Genomic DNA, 25,381 nt, shown 5'->3' on the forward strand with positions numbered 1-25,381 from the left:
ACAATGGTCAATACTGGTACTGGTATGATGAGGGCACTTAAGCTTACAAGTTGCTCTTAGGTGGGGTATGTTAGGACATGAGTGCAAATTAACAGCTGAGCCAACACTGGCACATTTATACTGGATTGTTTAAATGGATAATTCACCCCAAAATCCAATGTTGTAATCCATGTAGTGTATACTTGAGTTGTCGGGTAACGGTTTCTGGATAGAGACACAATAGTTTAGCTTTCAGTTGTATTTTTGTGTTTGACACTTTTTTTCCAGAAAACCCAATAAACTTGACATTGAGAGATAGGAAAGAATCACGAAAATGTTCCACTTGTCCTAATGCATCAGAGCAGTGGTGCTGACAGTGTTTGTCGCTGACTCAGAGGAGAAGTAGCATTCCCCTCACAAATTCAGTGCATCAGTGTGTCCCAGGATGACTTCACACTGAAGTTTTCTAAACCACCATTTTATAGGCCTGAACATGGATCATTGATGTTTAAAAGTATTGATGAGTGGGGAGTTCTATCAAGAAAATCAATGAATTTCTAAAAGAATGTTCCAAAAATAGAACATACACTCATGTTGGGTTTGTATGACACTGTGTACATCTCACCACCTCCACCCCAACACCCATGTGGTCTGGATGAACCACTGACAGGGAAGCCATCTATACTCTTTGTCCCTCCTCTATTGTGTTTAATCCACTAGCCAGAGCTACCATCACTCTGAGAGCTGTGCACGAGAGATACAACGAAGATTGTTTTTTATTTAATGGACCCAGCAGATTCAAGACGACAGACTTAAATGGAAGGACACATTTTCAATTTGGACACACAAACAGTGCTTGTTGTGAATATTTGTCAAGTATTTAAGAAAGGCATAGAGTCTGGTAACAGCAGGTGTAGAGGTGCAGGTGAAGGCAGACATCACTGAGTCAGCATTTATACAATGTGATTGCAACACAGGCTGGAGGGCGATCAAAGCAGTGTCGGGTAAGACTAATCAAGGTTTGAAAGGTGTGTCCAGCTTATCTGTGAGGCAGAAGTGTTCCCAGTGATGTGAAAGCTGTACATCTAACTGTCTTCTGATCTCACTTAACCTCTCCACCCTCCCACCCCCTTCCTTTTCATTTTATATACATGTGAAGGCAGCACTTCTAAACCCGAGGCCTCGGTGAGCTCGACACACACAAAGCATGGACTCACTGCGCCTGCCACAGGTGAGGACAAGCATGTCTTCTGTCAATATGACTGCTTTTATTGCTTCTGAAAACTGAATATATTTTCACTGTTTATACCTAAATTGAACATCTGCTTTAAGGTTACAGATTTGTATACTTGATGTGTAACAGAAGTGTTTTTATGTATATTTTTACATTTTATTTTTAAAAAATTAATTAAATGCCATATGATTTTAAGACAACTCATGTGACACAAAGAGTCAAACCTATATTTATTTATATGGATTTTTTGAGACAAAAATGCTTAGTATAGACAACAAAGGCTTTAATTTCATATAAACAAAGTAATATAATATAATGGACTATTGAATAATGAAAATGAAGCTCATCTCAGTGCAAGTGTGATACACTTTTCAATATAGAATTTGGTTTCTTTCTGTGGATGGAATTTTACTGCTACCACAGCATGTGACAATATGATCAATACCCTGGCATGTGAGGGAAAGTGTGTGTTTGTGTGTCTGTGTGTGTACATGTCTGTATCTAATGCCTAATAATCAAACAAGTGACTATATCTGACCAGCTTAAAATTAACTTGATAAATCCTGGTTCAGGTTTTCTGACTTTGGTATTCAGTCTGAAGGGTTTGTCACCCAAGCAGGTCCACAAGGAGATAATAACAACATCGGAGGAGTGTGCTCCTTTTTACAGTATGGCAAAAAAGCAGTTTATTGAATTTAAACTACCTTCAACTTTTGAGTTTCTTTTCAAGCAGTGCTGGTTTCAGGGAAACTGTAAATTACCTGAACATTTCTACACAATCACTGAAAGAGTTGGTGGACATGTAACAGGAGCTATAACTTCAACCTCCACCCAATTATCAATCAAACCTATGTCATACATACTAATGTATGTAATCTGTTGAATAAGTTGTTTCAACAGGAGAAAGTTTACATTTGAGAAAAAAGAAAATAGCGAGATTTGTCAGTATTTAAAGATGCCAGATGATAAAAATATAGAATATATATGTCATATATTTTTCCTCTTTTTCGTCTCGTTTAGACAATGGCTCCACAAGACAAATATGGGGATGATGACAAAAGAGATAAAAGAAAAGGTAACCTTATTTATCAATATATTAATTAATTAATTAATGAACTAACTAATATATAAATGCTGCATTAAAGCTAAAGCATTAAAGCATTTTTATATAACCTAAACCCCTTCTGATGTTTCATCTGTTTTAGAGGCTAAAGTGAGCCCTGCACATTCTACTGTGGATTTGATTGAGGAGCAGCATGAGGAAATAGATCCATGGGACTTGCCAGAACTAAAGGACAGCGGGGTCTCGTGGTCAGGTAAAGGCTCGTAATGTACCTGATTTTCATTAACACCATTCATCCAATCAGGACATCTTATCATTGTCCTGATTAGAAGTCAGTGACTAATGCTTATTTAAGAGCTGCAATTACACAATGGTACATATATATTAAGTGATTCACTGCTCTCTGTATTTTTCAAGTTTTATAAATACAATTTAATTTAATGTCTTTTTATGGAGCTCCCTTTTACAGACCTGAATAATTGAATCAAATGAGAGGGGTGTCAGTGAATATTTGTGTATATCATCATAATAAAGCAATAAATCAGTAAAAACTGCTGAAAAGGGCTTATTAACATGTGAACCCGCTGGCGTTGTCTGAACTTTCAAGATATCACCGCCTCTTTAGAGGAACAATAAACCAAATTAATGACCATTCTGATTATTTAGAAAGCACACACAAGTCGTAAAATAATAAGGAATATGACCCAGATGATGACGACAGACAGCTGAGACTCTACCAGTGAACATATGACAGGATGTCACAGTTTAGACAAGTGAGGGAAAGTCAGTGTAGGATGAACATGTCAAATCTTACTGCAACTAAGGATAAGGTCCTCCCATTAAAATGATTTACAAAAGTCAAACAATAATAAGAAAATGGTTCTAATTTGTTTTTCCTCCACCTGTATTTAATCCACATTTGTGTCATTTGTTGCAGATCTGGATACAAAAGGGAAGGTGTTGAGAGTGTTTGCGTCAGTTGCAAAGATAATTCTGCTTCTGGGTTTCCTCTACATTTTTATCTGTTCTCTCGACATCCTCAGCTCAGCTTTCCAACTTGTTGGAGGTAATCACACTAAGTATTTTTTTTATCACTGCAAACATTTTGTTACTAAAGCCTGGTAATATCCTTGTCCAGGTAAAACAGCAGGCGACATTTTTCAGGACAATGCAGTTTTGTCAAATCCTCTGGCTGGCCTGGTCATTGGCGTCCTTGTTACTCTCCTGGTCCAGAGCTCATCCACGTCCTCCTCCATAGTTGTCAGTATGGTGTCCTCTGGATGTGAGTATGAGCCCCACACAGACACGCATGCATTAATTATAACGACAATGATGTTGAAGGAGATCTGTGTGTTTTGACAGTGCTAACAGTCCAGGTAGCTGTTCCTATCATCATGGGCACCAACATCGGCACCTCTGTCACTAACACACTAGTGGCCATGACACAGGCGGGTGACCGCAGCACCTTTCGCAGGTAATAATTCTGGAGGAGGAATCACTGAGCTCTATTCTTGTGCGGTACAGAGAAGCGGTGATCAAAAATCTTTTATTGGTCTGTTCTAAAAAAATGATAAAAACAGATTAGATTAATACTACATAAACAGTTAAGAGGTTACCTACAGTTCCATAACCCCGCTGACTGATGTCCCTGGTGTCTGATATTAATATCTTTATCTTTCTCTCATGATGCATCCAGGGCCTTTGCCGGGGCCACAGTGCATGACTTCTTTAACTGGCTGTCTGTGCTGGTGCTGCTGCCTCTGGAGGTTGCCTCTGGGTATTTATACAAGGTTACGAAGCTCATCATTGCCTCCTTCAATATTCAGAGTGGAGAAGCCCCAGACCTTCTTAATGTGATCACTGATGTCCTCACTCAGTCTATTATACAGGTAAGATTTTGTAACATTTTACTGTAGTTAGTGTTGTGGTTAGTGGACAATAATGCTGGTGTTATCTATTCACAGTAGCTATTTGTAGCTAAAGTGATAAATTGGTAGAAATGTGACATGTGAAGGAGCATGAGATGTGTTCAGAGAAGCACAACAGCATGGCTGTTTATGTGCCCTTCAGTTTATCAGACTGATAAGAAGCCATTATATAAGAGTGTTATCTTTGTAATGGCTGTATAATCCTGCAGTGTCTTCTCTTTTTGTCTGACTCAGCTTGACAAGTCCGTCATTAATGGTATTGCCACCGGAGACCAGGAAGCCAGAAATAAAAGTCTGATCATGAAATGGTGCCTAACCTACACCAACACAGTAAGATGAATATGATCAACTGTATCCTGCATATCCTGAAATAAAATAAAAAAGCATTAGGGGGTTTTCATTGTGACGCTGCCTCTGTGTTTCAGACCTTAAAGAATGTCACAGTTCCTGGTCCAGAGAACTGCACCTCACCAACTCTCTGCTGGGTCGATGGCAACTACACCTTCACACTGAAGAACATTTCAGAGACCTACAATATTGAGAAATGTAAGAATATTTATACATGGAATTTGTAGTGTCTTCTGTTTCTGAAGTCATCTATTGCCAGGCTTATCACCCAGACACAAGGATATGGTCACAACACTGGTGGAGGGTGTGCGTCTTTAGTACTCACCTAAAAAAAAACTTTTTCCAAGTTAAGGCAGGAACTTAGTGTTCGCCATTTTGACAGTGATGATGATTTAATTGTGGGTGTGGACCACTTTCTGGAGGTCCAGCTTCTACAAACAAATGGATCAACTATGTTGAAAAAATAACTGTTTGATTTATCTTTTGCAGCATATGGCCTTATGAGAAAATGTTAATACTACCTACTTTCATCTGTATATACGTGTTTCTGTGTGTTGTCAGGCAAACACCTCTTTGTGAATGTGAATCTGTCAGACCTAGCGGTGGGTCTGATTCTGCTGGCACTCTCTCTGCTGGTGCTGTGCTCCTGCTTGGTGCTTATCGTCAAGCTGCTCAACTCCATGCTGAAGGGACAGGTGGCCTCAGTCATTAAGAAGATCCTGAACACCGGTGAGCAGCAGCACTGCATACTGGACATTAAAAAAATGGATATGTTGCATATGTCATATGAATATATGTGAATATCTGCGTGTCTGTGTGCAGATTTTCCATTTCCATTTGGCTGGGTCACTGGTTACATTGCCATTATGGTCGGAGCTGGAATGACTTTCATTGTGCAGAGCAGTTCAGTTTTTACTTCTGCCATTACTCCACTTGTGGGTAAGGTTAACCATTCATTGTTTTCATTCATTGTTTGAACTCTATGCATCATTCTTTTGCCAATCCAGTAAATATTTGATCAATCTCTGATTTTCTTAATGATTCTGTATCATGTTTGACTGATGAATATTTTGTGTAAATAGGTATTGGTGTCATCAGCATAGAGAGAGCATACCCATTGTCTTTGGGTTCCAATATTGGCACTACTACAACAGCCATTTTGGCAGCCATGGCTAGTCCTGGAGATACACTGGCTAATGCCCTACAGGTCAGTACTGTTATATGTTGAGGGCTGTTTTTGTTTAGAAGTCCCTATAATCAATGTCAGTGATAACTATTAAGTTGAATAAACTCTCTTCCCTGCATACACTAAGTATCATTGTAAATATATGTCTAGCTTTCGTTTATGTTGTATACATAGTATGTTTTTTATTTGGTTTCACATTTTGGACTACCAAATTCCTGGATACATTTTAAAGCGATACTTCTTAACTAATGCATATCAAAGCCCATTAGGGATTCTTTGAATTGTGACGAAACCAGAGTCATTGTTTCACTTTTGAAAGGAGGAAGAAGGAGTCAATAGAAAGCAAAGGTTTCAAGCCAAACATTACAGTACTACAGTACAGTAACTAAAACATTTTCATTTCAGATTGCCCTGGTGCACTTCCTGTTCAACATTTCTGGCATTGTTCTGTGGTATCCTCTCCCCTTCACTCGCATCCCTATCCGGCTGGCTAAAAGTCTGGGCAACATTACTGCTTCTTACCGATGGTTTGCTGCTGTCTACATCATCTTGTGCTTTTTCATTTTACCGCTCTTTGTGTTCAGCCTGTCGTTGGCTGGGTGGCAGGTGCTGGTGGGCGTGGGCGTTCCTCTCATCATCTTGTTGATTGCTGTCATAGTTATTAACATACTGCAGAAACGGAAATCTGGGTGCCTGCCCGCAGCACTAAGATCCTGGGACTTCCTGCCTCTCTGGGCCCACTCCCTGGCCCCATGGGACAAAGTGGTCGATGTGTTCACTACCAAATGCTGTTGCTGCTGCAAATGTTGCCAAACTGCTTCTGACGACCAAGAACATCAAGCACAAGAACCCAGTGAAAAGACAAGGCAGGCAGCAGTGTACGACAACCCTGCGATGAGTGCACAGAAAGAAGTAGAAAATGAGCTGAAGATTGAGCTAAAGATTTTGAAAATGACCCGGCTTTGAGACTATGTGTGCATCATGCAATGTGACAGAACCAATTACAAAAATATTTATGTCATTAATTTAAAATTTTATAGATGACACAAAAGCAGGTGAGTGTTGATTACCCCAGGTGGATTTGATTATGTCATCAGAAATGTAAAGATGACGATCTATGCATTTTCTTATTGACAACAAATCCCATGTGTCTGTGGCTTCTGACATGAAGTCCCTTTAGTTAATCAAAGCACCTGCATATTGTTTTTTATACATTACCTAAATATAAGGTAATAATAATTATTACTATTTTATTATTTTTATTTATTTTACATCAGCAGGACAGTGTATGCGGACAGATTCTTGTGACTCGCCCACCTGCTCCGACTGGAATATTTCAACCATTTGACCTGTTGCCATGAAATTCTATAGATAGAGAAGCTTGAAGCAAGGCATCTGGACTTACGCCTTGCTTCAATCTTCTCTACGTATAATGACCTGGATGACTTCGAATCTTCATCGAAATTTTATAGAGATGTTTATGGTATGTACTATGTATTAAGCACTAATAAGCAAATGTTATCAGGCTATTAGCTACTGTGGCATTATGGTGAACATCATTCCTAAATAAATAATCAAAATTATATTTCAACATTTGGGTTACTAACTAAAATGAAGCTGCTGTTTAGACCAAATATTGAATTTGTATACAAAAATATTCAAATATATAAATTAGTTGTAGCTTATGTGATTCTAAAATTGAACAAAATCAGCGTAATTAGCAGCCTTTAAAGCAGTGTAGAGCTAGAGGTGGCTGTATTTGGATGGCATACACTATTAGTATGATTCTCTATAGATCCCATATATGGATCTATAGAGAATCTATAGATCAATATGGCCTTTGTTTACTAATACGTAGTGGGTACAGTCACGTTAAGAACTGTGTAAACCAAACAGGCACAGAGCAGGTTAGAGTTAACACACACATACACACACACACATTACACACATTACTATCAGGGTTCCTCTTTTGTACTTTTACAAAGAAAATAAAATGACTGTGTATGTAAGACACATTGTTAACACATCGTTTTAAGGTGTAAAATGATTTTATAATTTAAAAGATAATTGTATTCAAGGAATATGTCGTCTGAGATCAGATGAATTACCATCTAACGTAAAGTTTTCTGACATTTGATGTTTAATATTTAATTGTATATGTAGTCTATTGAGTCTCCAAAATGCTTCTTGTTAAATTGTTTAAATAAAGTGTACATAATTTACCCTTTTTACTGTGCTTTGTTAGGTTTTGATCGAGTTAAATGAGCTCTGACCGAGTAGAGTTTAATTTAATATACAAGTCATGGAGAGCATTGATTTCAAGTTTCCGCCCCATTTCCATCCCCATTGCATCACACCGTTGGTCACCAACAGTCTGCAAGAGCTGCAGTCCTCCATCTTCCTACAGGTAAGACCATTTTACTCAGTTCCTCTAGGATTTCGCGGGCCTTTTTGAGGTTCCTGCAACCTAAAATGTCTGATTTTGCAGCAGCTTTTTCAAAAAATTGCAATGAAAGTTGTGTTTTTAGATGCTTGTTGTGGTGAAATTGCAGGGACAAAAGTATGTTGCTAAAATAGATGATTTTACCTTATTTATGATTCAGAATAAGGCAGATTTGCATGCAAGCAAGAAAACACAGCTATCACTAACGCCATCTACATTATCACTAACTATGTACATTACAGCACTAGACATTGACCAGGCAGAATGCTTGGATACTGCTATTCCAAAAAGATTCATTTGGTCTTCACAAAGTTATATACTAAAAGTTTTCTTTTTTAGTCAGACCAGTGATGTGTGATAATACCTTTATATGTTTCGACCACTTCTGACGAAGACTACAGGAAGTGGTCGAAACATGTCAAGGTACTAACACACAGCACTGGTCTGACTAAAAAAGAAAACTTGGATATTGCTTGTGTTTTTTGCTGTTATTTTCACACATGATAATGATATGTCTGCTGCATCTTCTGTTCTTCTGCCTCCAGCCACACACTCAAGTAACAAAGTCAATTTGGTTCGTACTTCTGTCAGAATGTTGTTCTAAACTTTTTTGACTGTGTCTGAGTTATTACAGCAGAGTGCAGACAATACCATCATGTTACTCCCGTCGGTTTGCGACTGTATTTGTATTTAACATTAGCATGTTAGCATGCCATGCTCTAAGTATCCAGCGATATCTGCTGCTTTCCCATTATACAGTATGTGTAGCTATAAGTGGCGGTGCTAACAGTGTGTTACTATGACAGTTGACTCCTGACTGTATTACACACAGTCAATTTTAGATTAAAGCAACATAAAATACATGTACAATATATATTTATCAAAGATGCACTGAGAAGCTGTGGTGACAGATGATGTTTTTGAAGATGTGAATTGATTATTGTTGAAGTGAAATAAAATACTGACATTTTTGTCATTTCAGGCTCATTATAGTCACAGGATCAACATGACCAGAGGTTGTCATCTGGTGTTTGATGGTGTACCTATAGGAGAATCCACAGTTTAACCATTCAAAGAGCACAATGTTTAAGACTGCTTCCTCTGCCATCGCTCTTTGTTCTCACCTGCCATATCATAGCACAAAATTGTAGTTATACTTATATTTCTCCCACTAATTTATTGAAAGCAAGTGTTTTTGTGCTTTTGTGCTGGACACAGCCATAGTCAGAGGGTGCCCATCTGTCCAGCCTTACATCCAACTGTACATCTGTTCATATCATGAACTCCTTCAAAGACATTCTCCAAATTTGGCACAAATCTTTACCTGGGTCTCAAGAATAATGATAATCATGGTTAGATTTTGTTGGTTAAAGGTTAAAGGTCAAAGGCCAGTTGGCTGTTGGTCTGAAATACAATATGTTTTCAATTTGTTTCATAGTGGCTAGATTGCAGTACAAATTGAACCTTGAATATTCACAATTCATTCATATGTAACTCAATTTTCTTTAAATATGTTGTAAACATTCCTTAAATTTGCTACTTTGGTGTTTTTAATTAAAAGTTTGATTTATATTTACTCAACCAATTCAACCTAATTAAACTCTACTCTATTATACTATGTGCCGCTTTGTTGGCTTCACTTTTTTAAGTAACCTTGGCTCACACTCTTAGCAGTATGTGTGCTGACCACATATTTATTGCCCTGTTATCAGTGTTATCTTGGGTATTTCTGAGTAAAACAAGGTGGGAGTGAACAATAACGATGTAAAGAAGAGTTCAAAGTGTCCATAGTAATCCATGCTCTAAATATATCATAAACCAAATTAATGTTTCACAGTTTTTGTAATTCACGTGGTCGGGTGCTTTTCTGGTTCTAGTTTATGACTTTTCTGCTGCAATTGTGAGTTCTTCCTTCAAAATGTCTCGAACCAGTGAGTCAGTGTCCAGAAAAACTCTGTTGTTGTACTGACAGCTGTACTGTCACATGTCAGTGAGCATGTGCAAAGAACAGAACATGGATTATCAATATGCCAATAATGAGGGTGCACATCTGTGCCAAACCAGACAACATGAGACAGTTTCCACATGATCATCTGACACTCACTACATGAACTGTGTCATGTCAATAAAAAACACTTCAAGGTTTACTGCAGCATCAAAAATAAATGAAAGAAATAATAGTTTTAGTGGAGCTATAGCTTATAGCATATATTAAATTTTTTTTAATTTAGTTATTAGTTAGAGTTAAAGTGAAACTAGAGAATTTACCAACTGTCACATGTGATTACTGTCCAAAAAAAACTTTAACCAGCCATCTGAGAAGTACAACCTTTTGCTGTGTGAGCTTTTCACCCTCCTTACAGCATGTGGAGGTATTACACAAAATTAGTTATTATAGTAAATTAAAAAAAATACCAAAATCAAATCAAAAGGGGATGGTTCTTCTTCTAAATGATTGCACACATCCACAGGCTACTACTGTTCATGTCCGGTCAACATGTGACCTAATTGTGCCGCAGCTCTGACATAGATCACATGGACATGTTTTAAAATCACAATGTTAATTTCAGTGGTATAAAAACATTATTTTGTACAGTCAAACATTTCATTTCATTTTTTTTGTATTTATAATAAACCCATCTCCTATTTATTGCCACATAGTTTAGCTTTAGGCAGAGGGGCAGATTAATAGTCCATATAAAACGAATCACATGAATCTTATTTATATACTGTATTACCAGCAAAAAAAAAAAAAATACTTTAGTCCTTTGGTGCAGTGGTTATAAACAGTGCTCCCATTAATATATAAGTGAAGCAATATCAAAACTCAACTAAAATGTACAACGTAAAATGAATGCCAAATTAAATTTTACAGAAGCAGTCATGGCGGTGACAGCTTTTAATGTGAGCAATATTGCTACTTATACAATCGATTTATCGGACATTGCTTTTTAGTTAGTTATTGTTATTCAGTGCTTCTTCTGTCACCTTTGCAGCTATAACCCTGTACATTTCCCAACTGTGGGACTATAAAAGGATTATCCATTTTATCTATCTCCTGTGAAGTGAGATTACCTCATCTACCTCTATCCCTGTCTCTAAGTAAGTGAAATCGGCATTGAAATTGAAATCTGAGTGATGTGGTGCAGTGGTTAGCTGTGTCGCCTCACAGCATGGAGGTTCCTCATTCTGTTCTGACCTTTCTCTGTGGAGTTTGCACATTCTCCCTGTGCCTGTGTGGGTTTTCTTTGGGTACTCAGACTTCCTCCCACATTCTAAAGACGCGCATGTTAGGTCAAAAGGTTAGTTGCCCGTGTGTAAATGGTTGTTTGTCTGTGTGTTGCCCTGTGATGGACTGGTGAACTGTCCAGTGTGTTACCCTAGATAGCTGGGATAGGCTCCAGCCTCCCATGACCCTGTACTACTACAAGCGGGTTCAAATGATAGATTGATGACCAACACTGCCATCTAAAGGTAGTTGTGTGAAAAGCAAGAGCCATGTAAGGACAACTAAATGCAGGAGAGGGAGACAGATGAATAAATACATTACAAAATCCATGTCCTGTAATCAGTAGGGCTGTAGCTGACATTATTGATGTGGTGAGAATCCGTATCTACAAGCTGTATGTGCAGAAAAAAGCAAAAACTGTAAAATATACACACAGACCTAGAAAGTGCCTGCAATGCATTTGTTAGCATACTCACTTGTAATGCTACATTAATGATGTCAGAAACTTCTGAAGTTACATTTTCAAAATAATCAAAGGCAACTCACAAATAATGTGGGAAGGAGATAGACAGCCTGGAATGCCAAGCAGACTTAGTACCTGAAAACTAAGGATCTTGGATCTTGTTACTGTTTATTTAACCAATCACATCTTGAACAGTATGTAGAATACTACATGACCTAAATTTGCTGTGTTTACCATAAAATCTTCTTTTATAATACAATTTTTTGGATGTCTGTTAGCACCTGTTGTTGTGCTCATTATTTTTTTTAGTTTTATACTATGACTTCATCAGTGTTGTTCAAATGAGAGCTTGTTTGCACTTCCTCTAATTGGCAAAATTGTTTTGAATTAAAGGACAGTACAACAATTCCACAAAACAAAATAATTTATTAGTTTCGAACCCAGAGGCAATGTGTGGTTACAGTCATTACAGATACCTGATGTGCGTTTGACACATACTGTACACTACCAGTATATTACTACTACTACTACTACTACTACTACTACAGTACCTCTAAGCACTACATCCACTACTCACTAAAACTACCACTTAAAGTACGACTAAGGCACAATATAAAAACATCAATACATTAACATACAATACAGTTGCACTTGTAGCACCATTCATTGTATTATATTAAAGATACAAAGAATAATTTAAAGTTGTGGGCTACTACATACTTCACAGGCTAGTGTTTCCATGTGCCTCTCTCTCTCTCTGAAAGCCTGGAAGAGGCTTTTAAATACAAGACCACTGAAGCTGGTCACTTGTGCAATAATTTGTGCCTGGAAAAAAAAATAAAAATAATGTCCATCTTGCATTATCACATTTGCTGAACCTGGCTTTATTTCTGCTCCATGTCTGCATTAAGGAAAGTTGTTGCACTGTTTATGACATGACAGAAAAAAAACAGTTCACATGTGAATAAAAGAAAAGTCTTTAACTTAGAAAGGGACGGGTCCATAGTAGGCGGTGTATGCTGCGACAATGCCTGCGGTGTCGGCCATCTCATCACAGGCAATGTTGAGCTCGCACACCTCTCTCAGGCTGGATGGATAAGGGGAGAATCAGTGTTACACAACAACATAAAGTTGTGCATACTGAAAGCTACACTGCCATATTCATTAAGAATAAACAATTACCTTTCCAGCTGCAGAGGAGTGAGTTCAGCACCTGGTGCTCTTCTTCTTCTAAGGAGAATAGCAGCCAGATGTCTCTTCACAACTACTTTAGAACCTGAGGAGGCAAACATCAAAAACTTAGACTTTCTGTGGTTTTCTTATTTTGCTAAATGCTGGATTTTTTTCAAACATACCCTCATCTGAATCTGAGGAAGATGGGGAGGATGGTGGAGCAGCTTTAGCTGCAGGGGCAGCTGCTGCTGCTGTTGAGTCGGATTCAGAGGACTCAGAAGAAGAGGACTCAGAAGAGGAGGAAGAGGAGGAGGAGGAAGAGGAAGAGGAGGAGGAAGAATCAGAAGAATCAGCAGAGGAGGAGGAGGAGGAGGAGGATTCAGAAGATTCTGAGGACTCTGAGGAGGATGAAGAGGAGGATGAGGAAGAGGACGATGAGGAGGAAGAGGAAGAGGAGGAAGATGAGGAGGAGGAGGAGGAGGAAGAGGAGGAGGAGGACTCTGATGACTCTGAGGAGGAGGAGGAGGACTCTGATGACTCTGAAGAGGAAGAGGAGGATGACGAGTCTGAGCTGGAGTTAGAATCTGATGAGTCTGAGGAAGAGGATGAGGATGAAGACGAGTCAGACTCAGAGGATGAAGAGGAGTCTGAAGAAGAGGATGAGGAGGATGAATCAGCAGGTGCAGCTCCAGCAGTGTCAGCAGCGGTGTCCACAACGACGTCTGGTGTCACAGCTGAAGAACACAGAACACATTATACAAACTTTAGGTGATTATACTGCATCAAGCAACAGGCATAGTAATCATGTCCTTACCTCCCATGGACCAGCACACTGACAGAAGAGCACAAATAGAGAGTAGAGCCAGAGTCTTCATGGTGGCTTGTAGTTATTGCCTCTCTGCAGACAAGTTGCCTTCTTTATTTCTTGCCTTGCTTTGCCTTCTTCTGATGGCTTGTTGTGTTTCTTTGCCCCAAGTCGAGGTCAATTTATACTGCAGTCCACTTCAAGACAGACCAGACCCACACAATGAGATAACCCTCTGATTGGCTGGGGAATCAAATGTCAATGCTTCCGGTTCCATTTGTCGTGAAAGCTTCCATAAACACCCACGCAGCCTCTGGCACTAAGTCCAAAAACTGTCTGCCTGCACACACACTTAAACAGCCGCAAGCATCCCTGGCATTTGACTTTACATACAGTACACAGTGAGGCATGTAAGCCTGTACATACACATGTAAAGCTCTACGTGACAATTAGGGTGACATGGAGGCATCATAAGGATTTGCAGGGAGAAAAACAGAAACATCTTCCCTGTTAAGTTCTATGACCTGCAGATAAACATCAAAGGAACTTGACATCTTAAAATAGCTCGTCTCTGTCTCTGGATTGGGATAAAATTAAACTTTTTTTTTTTTCATTTTTCCACTAGCAAAAATGCCTTCATTTTCTGGTCAATCGTTTTCTGAGGTTTAAACCAATCATTTTATATATATGTTATGTTTACCACTCCTGTACATCCCCTTCAAATTCCTTTAAATCCTCACCCTTCATCACTGGAGTATAAATAATACTGTGAAAGTCCAAACTGGTGGTGTTACAAGATCTCAATAAATTACCCTTAAATATGATTGGATTTTAATCAGGGAGACCCGTTGCAGGGTTGCCTCTCTAACATGGTGGTTGCCAATTGCTGTTATGTTACTATACTCCTTGCCCCAGATGTGATCTCCCACCCCCACAAACCCTAAACTATAGCCTGAGCCGACCACAAGCTACTAATCGAGTGACACAGAACAGCAGTGAGCCTCATTATGCGACAGAGCTTAATTAGAGTGTTGCAGAGTCCCACTAGAACCGCAGTCAGTCCCTATTTACAGATCCATCTCGGCTGAAGTCCCAGACAAGTTCCTGTGCATGGCCACGGCGTACCAACATCGACTAGTAGCCCAATGCACAGAGCCACTTGATGTATTTCAGCGTATATAGAGCTAAATATAGGCAACCCCCATGTGTTGGATGCTCGGCGTTATGCATGCGGGTTTGGATGCAGCTGTCTGTTTGTGCAATATGGTTGACGTGTGGCTTGAGCTGCGGTTTCTTGATAAAAAGTGGCATTTGCAGCTTTGACCCAAACCATATTGCATCTTAAGTACTGTCTAGATAAAAAAAACAATTATGTACACATATCACTTCACATATAAATATCTGTGGGCCCCCATCCAGCTTCATCTGTCATGTAGTGCGAGAATGCAGTGGTGCTGCACTGTGACCTTGGTGTCCTTTGTGTTGCATAGTTATTCCTGGTGTCCTGGATTTGTTTTGGACTGCATGCCATGTAATTTTGATGTCTGGTCCAGTGTCCATTTTCGTGAATGCATTTCAGGGGACACAGCGGGAGAAAACAATTGCCATAGCTTCCCTAAAGGAAACACAATGTCTAGGGCATTTCTGCTTTGGATCTGGTTCTTCTTTGTTGATGCATTTTGACTTTATAATCATCTCATCCAGACAATGAGTAATGCTCAGATTTTTTTCACTTACGTCTGTCTAGCGGCTCACACAACAATATAATAGATATTGTACTGTATATATCTAATTATATCTAATAATTTCTTATCCTCACAGGTCAAAATCCTTATGAAGCCCATTAACTTTAAAATCCCCTCCTCAACAGTCTGTTGTGTTATGCATGTACACAAGAGTTGTTCTTTTTGGTCATGTTATTTTCTTGACTTCTATCATGACCTCAGCAGACCTGTTGGACCTAATCGTAGACTGCAAATAAAGATGACATGACAGCTCCGCAATAGTTAGGCACATAAAACACATTGATAGCCCCTTAGTGGGGAACCTCATCTGTTATGGCACACAGACCCACACAACTAAAAGTGTAACCCTCCTAAAATGTATTTTTCCAAAATGACAGCAGGTGTAAGTGAGATATTTTGGCCTTACGTTTGTACAGTGGCCAGAGGCAGACCTAGCCTGTTCTCAAAATTTTACATAAACAAATCCCATCAATAATAACTTAAATCCCATATCAACACAGCATCTATATATACTGCGAATGAGGTCATGTGTGCCACTGGGTACATTTTAACAAGCTTGACAAGTAATTTAAATATCAGAAGCTTTGGAAGGAGTAACTTCATGGTTGGCCTTAGTCTTTCAATCTGTAATGGTAATAACTTGTTGTAGCGCTTTTTGCACTAGTCCTTGACATTGACTTAAAATTTTGACTGCTTTTCCATGAAAAATTTGTCCAGTTCATCAGCATGCTTTGGTTCTTCTATGGAAGAGCCGCTTGTGGTCAGCACTATACTTTTACTGTGCTCTATATTTGACCTATCCAGAGCACTGAGTCTTTGCATATGTTTACTAGCATACAGTGGTATGGTTGTTGTTTTGACAGGGAAGTTTATGCAGCCTCTTTCTGATTGCAGACACAGTACTTTGACAGGGTAACCTGCAGATTGGGAATGCATTATTGTACTGTTGCATTTATCACAGAGCAAGCTTACAGTGCCAAAAACAACTTGTCCCTTTATACAGGCTCACTGACATACTAACGGACTATGGACTGTCAGATTCTTGGAGACTTCTTTTACTCTCAGACTAGTTTAGTCGAAAAGTTTCGCTACTCGTTGCTGTTTTTTGTGATAATTTAGATCCCTTCAGATCTTGGCATAACTGTTGCTCCCAAAGCTGATTTTATTATTGAAAAGAGAACATCAGTACATTTGAATTAAAGGTTTGTTAAGGCCTGTTACACAACACAGCACAGAGTCTAAGTGGATAACTGGGGACATTACATGTACCCTTGGACATTGTACTCTTGGAAACTCTTCAGTGTAAATGTCTTTTTATTTCATGCCAACTTTGCTCGGAATAATACACACGCATCATATCATTGCAACAAACAATTTTTTCACATGTGTCCAACTGTGACCAGTTGGACACATGTATTCAGCATTTTTTTAAACCATTACCTCACTGAGTGTGTGTGAAGCTCAGACACACAGACAGACACAGCATTTCATGTTTTTTACAGTGTACTTACCTTCCAGCATGCCAGACATGCCAATATATGTTTTTACAGTGAAACATTACAAAGTGCAAAGTGTAACATAAGTGAGGCACTTAAAATACAAGCTGCTCATATGTAACATTACAAAAAGGCCCTCTAGGGAACCATAACAAACACCTGAAGCATCACATAATATGAAAACCTGGAAACTACATAAGCTATACACTTGGCTAGAGATTAGACTAGGCCTGTTACTGACGGTATACTTATTGCTTACTTATTAGAGACTCGTCTTACTGAGAGGCCGGTTTTAGATGTAGATTTATGAGGCTTCACTTGAACTGTAGAAGCCAAGTCACAGTGCTGCACAGTTTAGACCAATAGGACCGTGAGATCCAGAGAACAGAGAGTTTTATGTTTTGTTATGTGAAGGAGGAAAGTCCCTTTAGAGACAAGACCTATTTTCTCACCGTTAACCCCACCAACTCCTAAATATAACACTGTAAGTGGCTGAAGTTGTGACTCTCTCAGTTAATACTTCCATGATAACCAATGTACAACAATATGGAACCATTATTTTTTAAATATAACCCATAATAAAAGTTTTTTTGCCATGGGATTTAAAGTTTCCAAATGTCCAGTATGGTTCTCTATGTGCAATTAGCAGGGCTGCACCCTTCCTGCACAGTCCTGTCTGTTCTGATTGGTAAGCTCCAATGACTTGTAGAGACTTTGTTTACCACTTTGGATCAGCTTTACCCCTGTTTTAGTAACCAGGGAAAACAAGGGTGAGGAAGGTCTCCTTTTTGCTTCTCAGAACCACCATTAATATCTGCCTATGGATAGTACAGACAAAGTGAATAAACACTACTATGATGATGGTGTTTCTGGAATAAGGGCCTAACATGTTGGATTTGAGATGTGATGCTGGCAGGGCTGCAGTTTAAGGGAGACCTTTAGAAAGTGTATGAAATCCTTGTAATTTCATCATTTTTTGTGGTTGTGTTATTGCGCTTAGTAGGCTGTTTTAAGTGTGTGTGTGTGCATGTGTGCATGCATGTGCATGTGTGTGTGTTTGCCGTTTCATGTGTTTTTGTAGTATGTATGTTGACCTTATAAAGCTAGTAATGTCTGATGAAGTTTCTGCAGTACACTGTCACAAACAGCCACAAACGCACTCTTTGAAGTACACAAAAACATGCCCCCCCCACCTCTTCCTACTGCACTTCAAGGAGGTCAATGTGGAGAAAACACAAACAGCAGTTAGCCAGCAGCACCTGGCTGCAGTCCTGGCGTCCAGACTCCTCTTTTTCTGAATGTTTCACTTCCCTGAATCTCTCTAGCAGTTACAGGCAGCATCATTTCATCCTGAGCCTCTTCCACATAGAAACACCATCTTCATCTTCATGTTTTCTTCACCTTGACACATTGAAGGGGGCATGTTTTTGTTTACTTGAAAGAGTGTATGTATGTCTGTGGATGGTATATACCATATACCATATGGTATATATGGTATATACCATACCATATGAAGTAACTTCATCAGACATTACATACATAAGTTTTAACACCAACAATGACTACTGCAAAGACACATGAAACAGCACATAGATGCATGCACACACACACACACACACACACACACACGTATGCACACACACGGACACATACACACGTGTACAAACACATGCACACACACTTAAAACAGCCTACTGAACACAATCCAAAACACATCCACAAAACACAAGGATTTTATGCATAGGAATATAATGGGTTAATGGCTGATTTTAGTGGTGAACAGTAGAAAATGTCAAATTTAACTATTTTTTTCAAAAATGAAACCCTTACATCAAGAAATGCATGGTTATATGTTGTTATAGTTATGATATTAAAAAATGTAGTATTATAATAGGAGTTAATGGGACCTAAGTGGAAAATACCATTATAAACGGCTGCTACACAAAAACTAATAATGCATCAAACTCAAAATTTTGGCTAATCTTTGACCTATCCATGACAGATATAAATATAATGCCTCAGCCACCTAACTTTTGTTTTGTGGAAAATAACTCACTTTTTGTGTTTTCTTCATTAAAAAATACTGTGACATAAAGTAATGTAACTGGCATTCAAAGGGTTAAATTCCTCAAAATGATTTAACGTTTGGTAGTTTTGAGCAGGGCTGAAGTTGTTTAACATATTTATGCAGAAAAAAGCAGAAAAACATATTAATCTGTTAAGTTTTTATAGCGTTTTTTTGGAAGTGGACGTTTTTGTCCCCTAATGACACAAAAGGGTAGTAATTTTTTAAACTGCTGCTACACAAAAACTATTAATGCATCAAACTCAATATTTTGGCTAATCTTTGACATATCCATGACAGATGTAAAAATAATGCCTCAGCCACCTAACTTTTGTTTTGTGGAAAATAACTCATTTTTTTAGTTTTCTTCATAAGAAATTACTGTGACATCAAGTAATCAAACTGGCATTTAAAGGGTTAAATTCCTCAAAATGATTTAATGTTTGGTAGTTTTGAGCAGGGCTGAAGTTGTTTAACATATTTATGCAGAAAAAAGTAAGAAAAAATAATCTGTTAATTTTTTATAGCAGTTTTTTGTAAGTGGACATTTTTGTCCCCTAATGACACAAAAGGGTAGTAAATTTGTTTCACCATGTTCTGGTGATGTATTTGAAAAATTTAAATTGGAATTCTAAAATGTGTCTAGAGAGAGTCTTTGTTACAAAAAAATTGTGCCATATGCACCAACACAGATAAAATGGTGGCCAGGTAAAGAGGCAAAAATTTCCCAAATGGACAAAAAAGTCCCCAATGACGCCTGAGGGTTAAGGATAGTTTTATTGTTATTCTTAGGCCTAATACATACAGTATATATAATACACATGTAAGCATATTTAAAACAAGTTCCCCCAGCACATTGTCTCCTGAACAACCACATTTATTATGTATATATATATATATATATTGTAAGCATTAAGTCTTAAACTTACAGCTTACAAGACAGCACCAGTAAATCACTTTTTAAGTAAAAAAAAAAAAAAGATTTATTTTTTTTGTATCAGAAAAACCTGAAAAAGAAAATCAAAGGTCATGTGTATGTATGTCATATGTCAATTCTAGTTCTTATATGCAGAAATGTGTAAAACAAAGATTTAGGGGCTTTTGTCTTATAAATTGCCTCTTGATGTCCTGTGTGTGCCTTCAGCTCTTTATGTAACACTGTCTCATTTGTCATCTGTGTTAGTTGTAGGCGTAAATCAGCAGAGGACACATACTGTATATTTCCATTTGGTCTCTGAGAAATGTTCACCTGCCAGGCTTTCCCAATTCCGCCGGATGTATCCGCTTGGCAGTACAACACCACTAATTATACTGATCCTAGTCTGGGCCATGAAATTCCCCTCTTGCTTGAGAGAATATTTCTGGGACAAGCCCAAACGTTTTCCCTCTTGATGTCTGCAGCCCATCTGTTGCTGCTTTATAGTGCTTTTATAGCTAAATACTCTCCCTTTTATCCCATATTTATAGAGCCTTTCCTCAAGTTGAATATCAAGTTAATTTTTAATTAGATGCCCTTCTTTCTAATTGTGTTTGATTGCTGCCCCCTTTCCTCACTGAGGAGTTTCATGTTAGTTTATCTTCTGCAGATGTTTTTTTTTTCACTTTAGTTTTCAATCCAGAATGAATCATATGAGAAACCACGACTAAATACTGTGCCTCGACTGCCTCGACCTTCCATCTTCCCAGTCTGCTCTCTGTCAGTCTCTCTGAGGTCGGTGTGTTGTGGTGCTGACAATAACATTAGGGGAAAGGCTAACAAACTCTGCCAAATCTTTGCGACTTGTGGCCAGTTACCTGTGGTCAGCCAACCAGACCGCAGACGGGCTTACACTCGTGTAAACAGACAAAACATAACATACACAGGCAAAGAAGTGAGGACACATGATATACACACATGCAAATATGATCTTTGCATAGTTTCCCTGCACAGCAAAAAAGAGTGTCTAATCCATTTCACAATCTATTTCTCACAGAAGAAATACAATTCACATCAGATGCTCCTTTTTCATTTTTTTTAATTAAGGTATAATTATTCATTTACATTTGTTTTTTGTGACCTACAGCTCTGTTTTGGGCTCAGCTCCGGCCTGTTTCACCTCCTGAAGAATGTAAAAGTGCAAGTAAGTGAAATACAAGTCACAATACAGCAACCAGAACTGAACATTTGGTGTTGGATAATGAACACTTTATAATAATGATACAATTCATACACTTAATTATTGCTTAACTCACAATGAGTAAAGCATGAATTCACATTCACATCATGAATTCCTCACTATAAACTAATGATGAATGTGGGTTTTAACTAATAACTTACTTCATGGTTAATTATATTTTCTAGTATTTCACAAATGCTTGTTTCAGTGCCATGCTTTTGATCAGCGTCTCTATATCAGTATTATATCTGCACTTTTTCAGTTTAGTGGGTAGACTTTAGGATGCTTAAGGTTTGGTTGTGCAATAAGGGTGAAGTTATGTGTGAAGTTCATAGTAACCCAAATAAATGTATGCTCTATAATTCATTAATTCATACATTAGCTTTATAAGCATGATAATATTATATATTATATATATTATAAGCGTATAAGTGTGAGTGTGACCACAGTCAAAGCCTTCACAATCTGTGGAGCCTCAGGAGGCAGATGCCACCAGACTATTGAACAAATTGTGATACTGGTCATCTTGGTGATTGTAGGGAGTCAGTTAGTGGACGCTGCTGTGAGCAAACCTGAGAAGATGGTTTTTGTAATCAAGTGCAGCTTTGTGAGTCCACAGTTGTGAATCCACTGAAGGGCCTCAGACTCTGTGGTGTGACAGCAAATTGGTGTACAGTGAGGTTTCCTGTCTTTTGTGTGGCACATACTTCACAGTGACAGAAAGAGGTGCTTGTTGTACAATTTTGATGTGGCCCCCGTCTGGCTGTTTTCCTTTCTTTCACTTTCAACAGACTTTTCCTATCATGTTTTTATTCTTCTTTCTTGTTTTTCACTGTAACTTCACTTGTCTCCAAAGGGCCGAAGTTTAGGGATTTCTTTCTTGGTACTCTTGACTAACTAAATTACTTTTTTTTTCATAACCACATGGAAATGAATATAGAACCTCTTTACATACTGCATTGTAATAAATAATGTATTTACAGTCTGCGTCTCCTCACCTTCAGTTCTCCCTGCAGAAATGACTGACAGAACTCCCTCACTCGCTCTGTAGAGATTTCTCCCTCAGGTAAGAGCCACTTCATGTCAGAGTCGCCATCGTAGATGCCAACGCGTGGGAGGTCATGTGACTTCAGACCAAAGTAGTTGAGTGACCGAAAGTTGGACTTCACGGCTCCATTGATCAGCACAAACAAGAACTGGAATAGAGACAGTCATTTAGTCATTTAGTCATTTAGGTTTTATGATTTAAGCCTAATTACAGATCTGATTCATGGCAGAATGTGAAATTTGCCTGCTTTTATTCTAGGTTACAAGAGACATCTACAGTGTAATTATTTAGAAACTTGGAGGTGAATTTCAGAGTATTCTCACCTTTTCTGTAAACTCAGGGGCCAAAGCTCCCAGTTGCTGCTTGAGCTCGGTATATTCTTTAGTGCCCCTATTGACAAAGAGCAGGAGGTGTGTCTTCACCTCTGAATTAAACAGACCCACTGCTGTCTGAAAAAAGAGAGATAAAAAAGGGCTGGTTAGGGTGAAAGAAGCTCTTTTCTCACTGGTAAATTTAATTCTTTTTTTCAGATCTAACAGTGAGACAATGTGTTTTTTCTCTCATTTGTCAGGTCTCTGCTCCTCTCATTTTTATCTGTCTCTTGAAACTGTGTCAGACCTACCACTTGGTTGTACTCTGTGATGTATCGGACCTCGTTGATAGTAATGAAGTTAACAAGTCCATCAGCATCTAATTTCTTGGCCTCAGCCACAACGAGGTTCTCCTGGTGGTTATCTGCCTGAATCACACAACACACACCATCAAGTGGGCATAGCCACAACATTTGTTAACAAAAATATATAAAATCATGGATGGTCAGTGTGGTGTAGATTACTTTTCTGAAGAGCGTGATGGTGTCTGAGGAGAGACTGTAGTCAGCCCACACCTCCTTTACAGTGCAAATGGCCACAGGGACAGAGTCTACTCGCTTTGCAGCCTCCAGGAGTTCCTTATAGCCATGACTCTCCACTCCCTGAAACACAGAGGACATTAGTTGGAGGTTGGAGTTAGAGGGTTATTAGTTGTGGTGTTTTTTGGTTTTATTGGTATTATTTGGTTGTTTACCAGAAACTGTCTGATTAACATTTCTTCTTGAAGAAAGAGTTAAAGAAGAATGAATTTGTAAAAAAAATCTGAAAGGTGCAGGTTGCATGAAGAAACACAAAAAACAAGTAAATAAAAAAGAAAGATGAGGCTGACTCATTGGAAGGCGAATCATGTCTATTTCTGAGACACTCTTGCATGAGCTCTGGCAATCCGATTTCTCATTTTGCAGCCTGTAATATGTGTTCATTCTCAGTGAGTCACAGCACCAACATTTTAGTCTGTTTTTGCCTTCAGCATCACGGTCCAGCTATGTGCTATCCTTATGTGCTCTCTCTCTCCCTTCCACTCGCCTCTTATGAACCTTGTCCCTACGATGGCACTTGTTTACGAGAGGGTCAATGGAGCCAATCCCACAAGTCTTTAGATACGTATGTATTTCCTGTCAAGCCTGGTATCTTCCCCCGCACACAGAGTCTGGCCAAAGGGCTTGCCTCCGTGGGACAGCTAGCTCTGTTCTCACATCACCAGCGCTGCCAAGGTGTGGCCACAGGAAACATATCCTTCTTCGAAAATCTATTCGTGACAGCAGCAGCATCACTAAGATCAGGGTGCAAAAAACATGCTGTATTTTGGATGTTTTTTTGTGAGTTTAGAGTGTTTTTTCACAATCTCAATTTTAGCTAATTTGTCTGATTATGTGAGGTTTGCAGCATGCATGTCGGATAGTAAACTGAGCCATAAAAAGACAAGGAAAGCTTATTTGAACCCACACTTCAGACATGCAATTTTCTCGTCTGACCTCCAGGAATCCGATGACCACCACTTCAGCAGAGTCAATGAAGGCCTCAGCAACTTTGGTGTCATTCAGCCTCAGAATGCCAATGTCTGAAGTAGGGGGACAGGATAGACACGCATTTCAGCAGGGATTATACAGCACTGTGACGATGTACATACACACTTCAGCAAGTAATGTGAAAATGCTAAAAAGATATCCCCATGCTAATACTGACACACATTATTTTTTGGGACCATGAATATGTGTACAAAATAGGCATGGTAGTCCATTAAGTAAAGTTGCCCAGATATTTAACCATAGGCCAAAGTAAAAAAATATCTAGCCAGACAGCCTAACATTCTCAGAATACATATATTATGTAAACTTAAACATTTTACCTTTGCCGGTGGCAGTGGCAGAAGACACAAGGAAGGCAAGAACCACAGTGACCAGCATGTTTCGACCGATTTAACTCACACAGAGGCCTGTAGCCCAAAAGACTCTCAAGCTGTTTGATGTCCTGTTTGAAGAGTCCTGTCACCTCTGCTGCCTCTCCGATAGTTGCCACATGGCCGCTGAGACATCTGTGGTGCTGTGGTGTAGCTTCATGGGAATCGGCCAGGTGCCGTTGATAAGTTTGAGTACAGGGACATTGGATGACGTGTCACTGTGCGACAGTCTGTGTGTGTGTGTTTGCATGTGTTACACATTGCATATGATTATGTGAAGATCTGTTATGGGAAGAGAGAGCAGTTGTAGTATAATACACAGACAGGCCTACATGTGGGTTATAAGTAGTCATAGAAGAAGTCAGTGTGACCTGTGAAAGATTAACTCAGCTGCACTATGGTAGATTCACCACATGAGGGACACAGCTTCTACTTATCCACCATCATGTAGACAAAGTTATTATTGCCTTACATCTCTCTGATGTTAGTAGACACACAGGAAATAAACATAAATACACATACTAAGGATAAAGATTAAAAAATTCATAAATTAAACATTAACTATCTAATTGTTGTCCAGTGTGTTAAAATATAGACTACCTTTATAATATAATAATATAATATAATAACACAAAGCAAATACATTGAAATTTATTAAAAAGTAATACTTATTAGTACTGAAAAAAACTAAAAACAGAAATAACTGAAGAACAAACTAACAAAAGAAAAAGTGAGTAATGCATATAAAT

General features: G+C 38.7%; 3 protein-coding genes across 4 annotated transcripts; 1 reads left to right on the forward strand and 2 right to left on the reverse strand.

Annotated features, from left to right (window-relative positions):
• The first annotated feature begins 1,159 nt into the window (after positions 1–1,159).
• On the forward strand, positions 1,160–7,742 carry slc34a2a (solute carrier family 34 member 2a). The gene is made up of 13 exons (XM_028403568.1): positions 1,160–1,210; positions 2,234–2,288; positions 2,419–2,529; positions 3,214–3,342; positions 3,415–3,558; positions 3,639–3,750; positions 3,973–4,165; positions 4,439–4,534; positions 4,630–4,750; positions 5,114–5,281; positions 5,375–5,491; positions 5,635–5,759; positions 6,144–7,742. Exons 1-13 carry the CDS (start codon positions 1,187–1,189, stop codon positions 6,702–6,704), a joined length of 1,956 nt encoding a protein of 651 aa, XP_028259369.1. The 5' UTR covers positions 1,160–1,186; the 3' UTR covers positions 6,705–7,742.
• A 5,115-nt stretch (positions 7,743–12,857) lies between these two features.
• bglapl (bone gamma-carboxyglutamate (gla) protein, like) lies at positions 12,858–14,001 on the reverse strand. Its single transcript, XM_028413881.1, has 4 exons — positions 13,861–14,001; positions 13,229–13,780; positions 13,056–13,149; positions 12,858–12,960 (listed from the first exon to the last, which is right to left on the reverse strand). The coding sequence occupies exons 1-4, from the start codon at positions 13,919–13,921 to the stop codon at positions 12,858–12,860; spliced, it is 810 nt and encodes a 269-aa protein (XP_028269682.1). The 5' UTR covers positions 13,922–14,001.
• A 7,154-nt stretch (positions 14,002–21,155) lies between these two features.
• Positions 21,156–24,759, reverse strand: erp27 (endoplasmic reticulum protein 27). Of its 2 annotated transcripts, XM_028413229.1 has the most exons (8): positions 24,582–24,759; positions 24,208–24,293; positions 23,197–23,334; positions 22,984–23,100; positions 22,685–22,810; positions 22,312–22,509; positions 21,886–21,960; positions 21,214–21,256 (listed from the first exon to the last, which is right to left on the reverse strand). In XM_028413229.1, exons 1-7 carry the CDS (start codon positions 24,637–24,639, stop codon positions 21,907–21,909), a joined length of 777 nt encoding a protein of 258 aa, XP_028269030.1. In that variant the 5' UTR covers positions 24,640–24,759; the 3' UTR covers positions 21,214–21,256; positions 21,886–21,906. The 2 variants fall into 2 exon arrangements, with proteins under 2 accessions (XP_028269036.1, XP_028269030.1); XM_028413235.1 differs by lacking the exon at positions 21,886–21,960 and having other exon boundaries at positions 21,156–21,256.
• Positions 24,760–25,381: the final 622 nt, after the last annotated feature.

The sequence above is a fragment of the Parambassis ranga genome, chromosome 1 (assembly GCF_900634625.1).
Source record: "Parambassis ranga chromosome 1, fParRan2.1, whole genome shotgun sequence".
Taxonomy (NCBI): domain Eukaryota; kingdom Metazoa; phylum Chordata; class Actinopteri; family Ambassidae; genus Parambassis; species Parambassis ranga.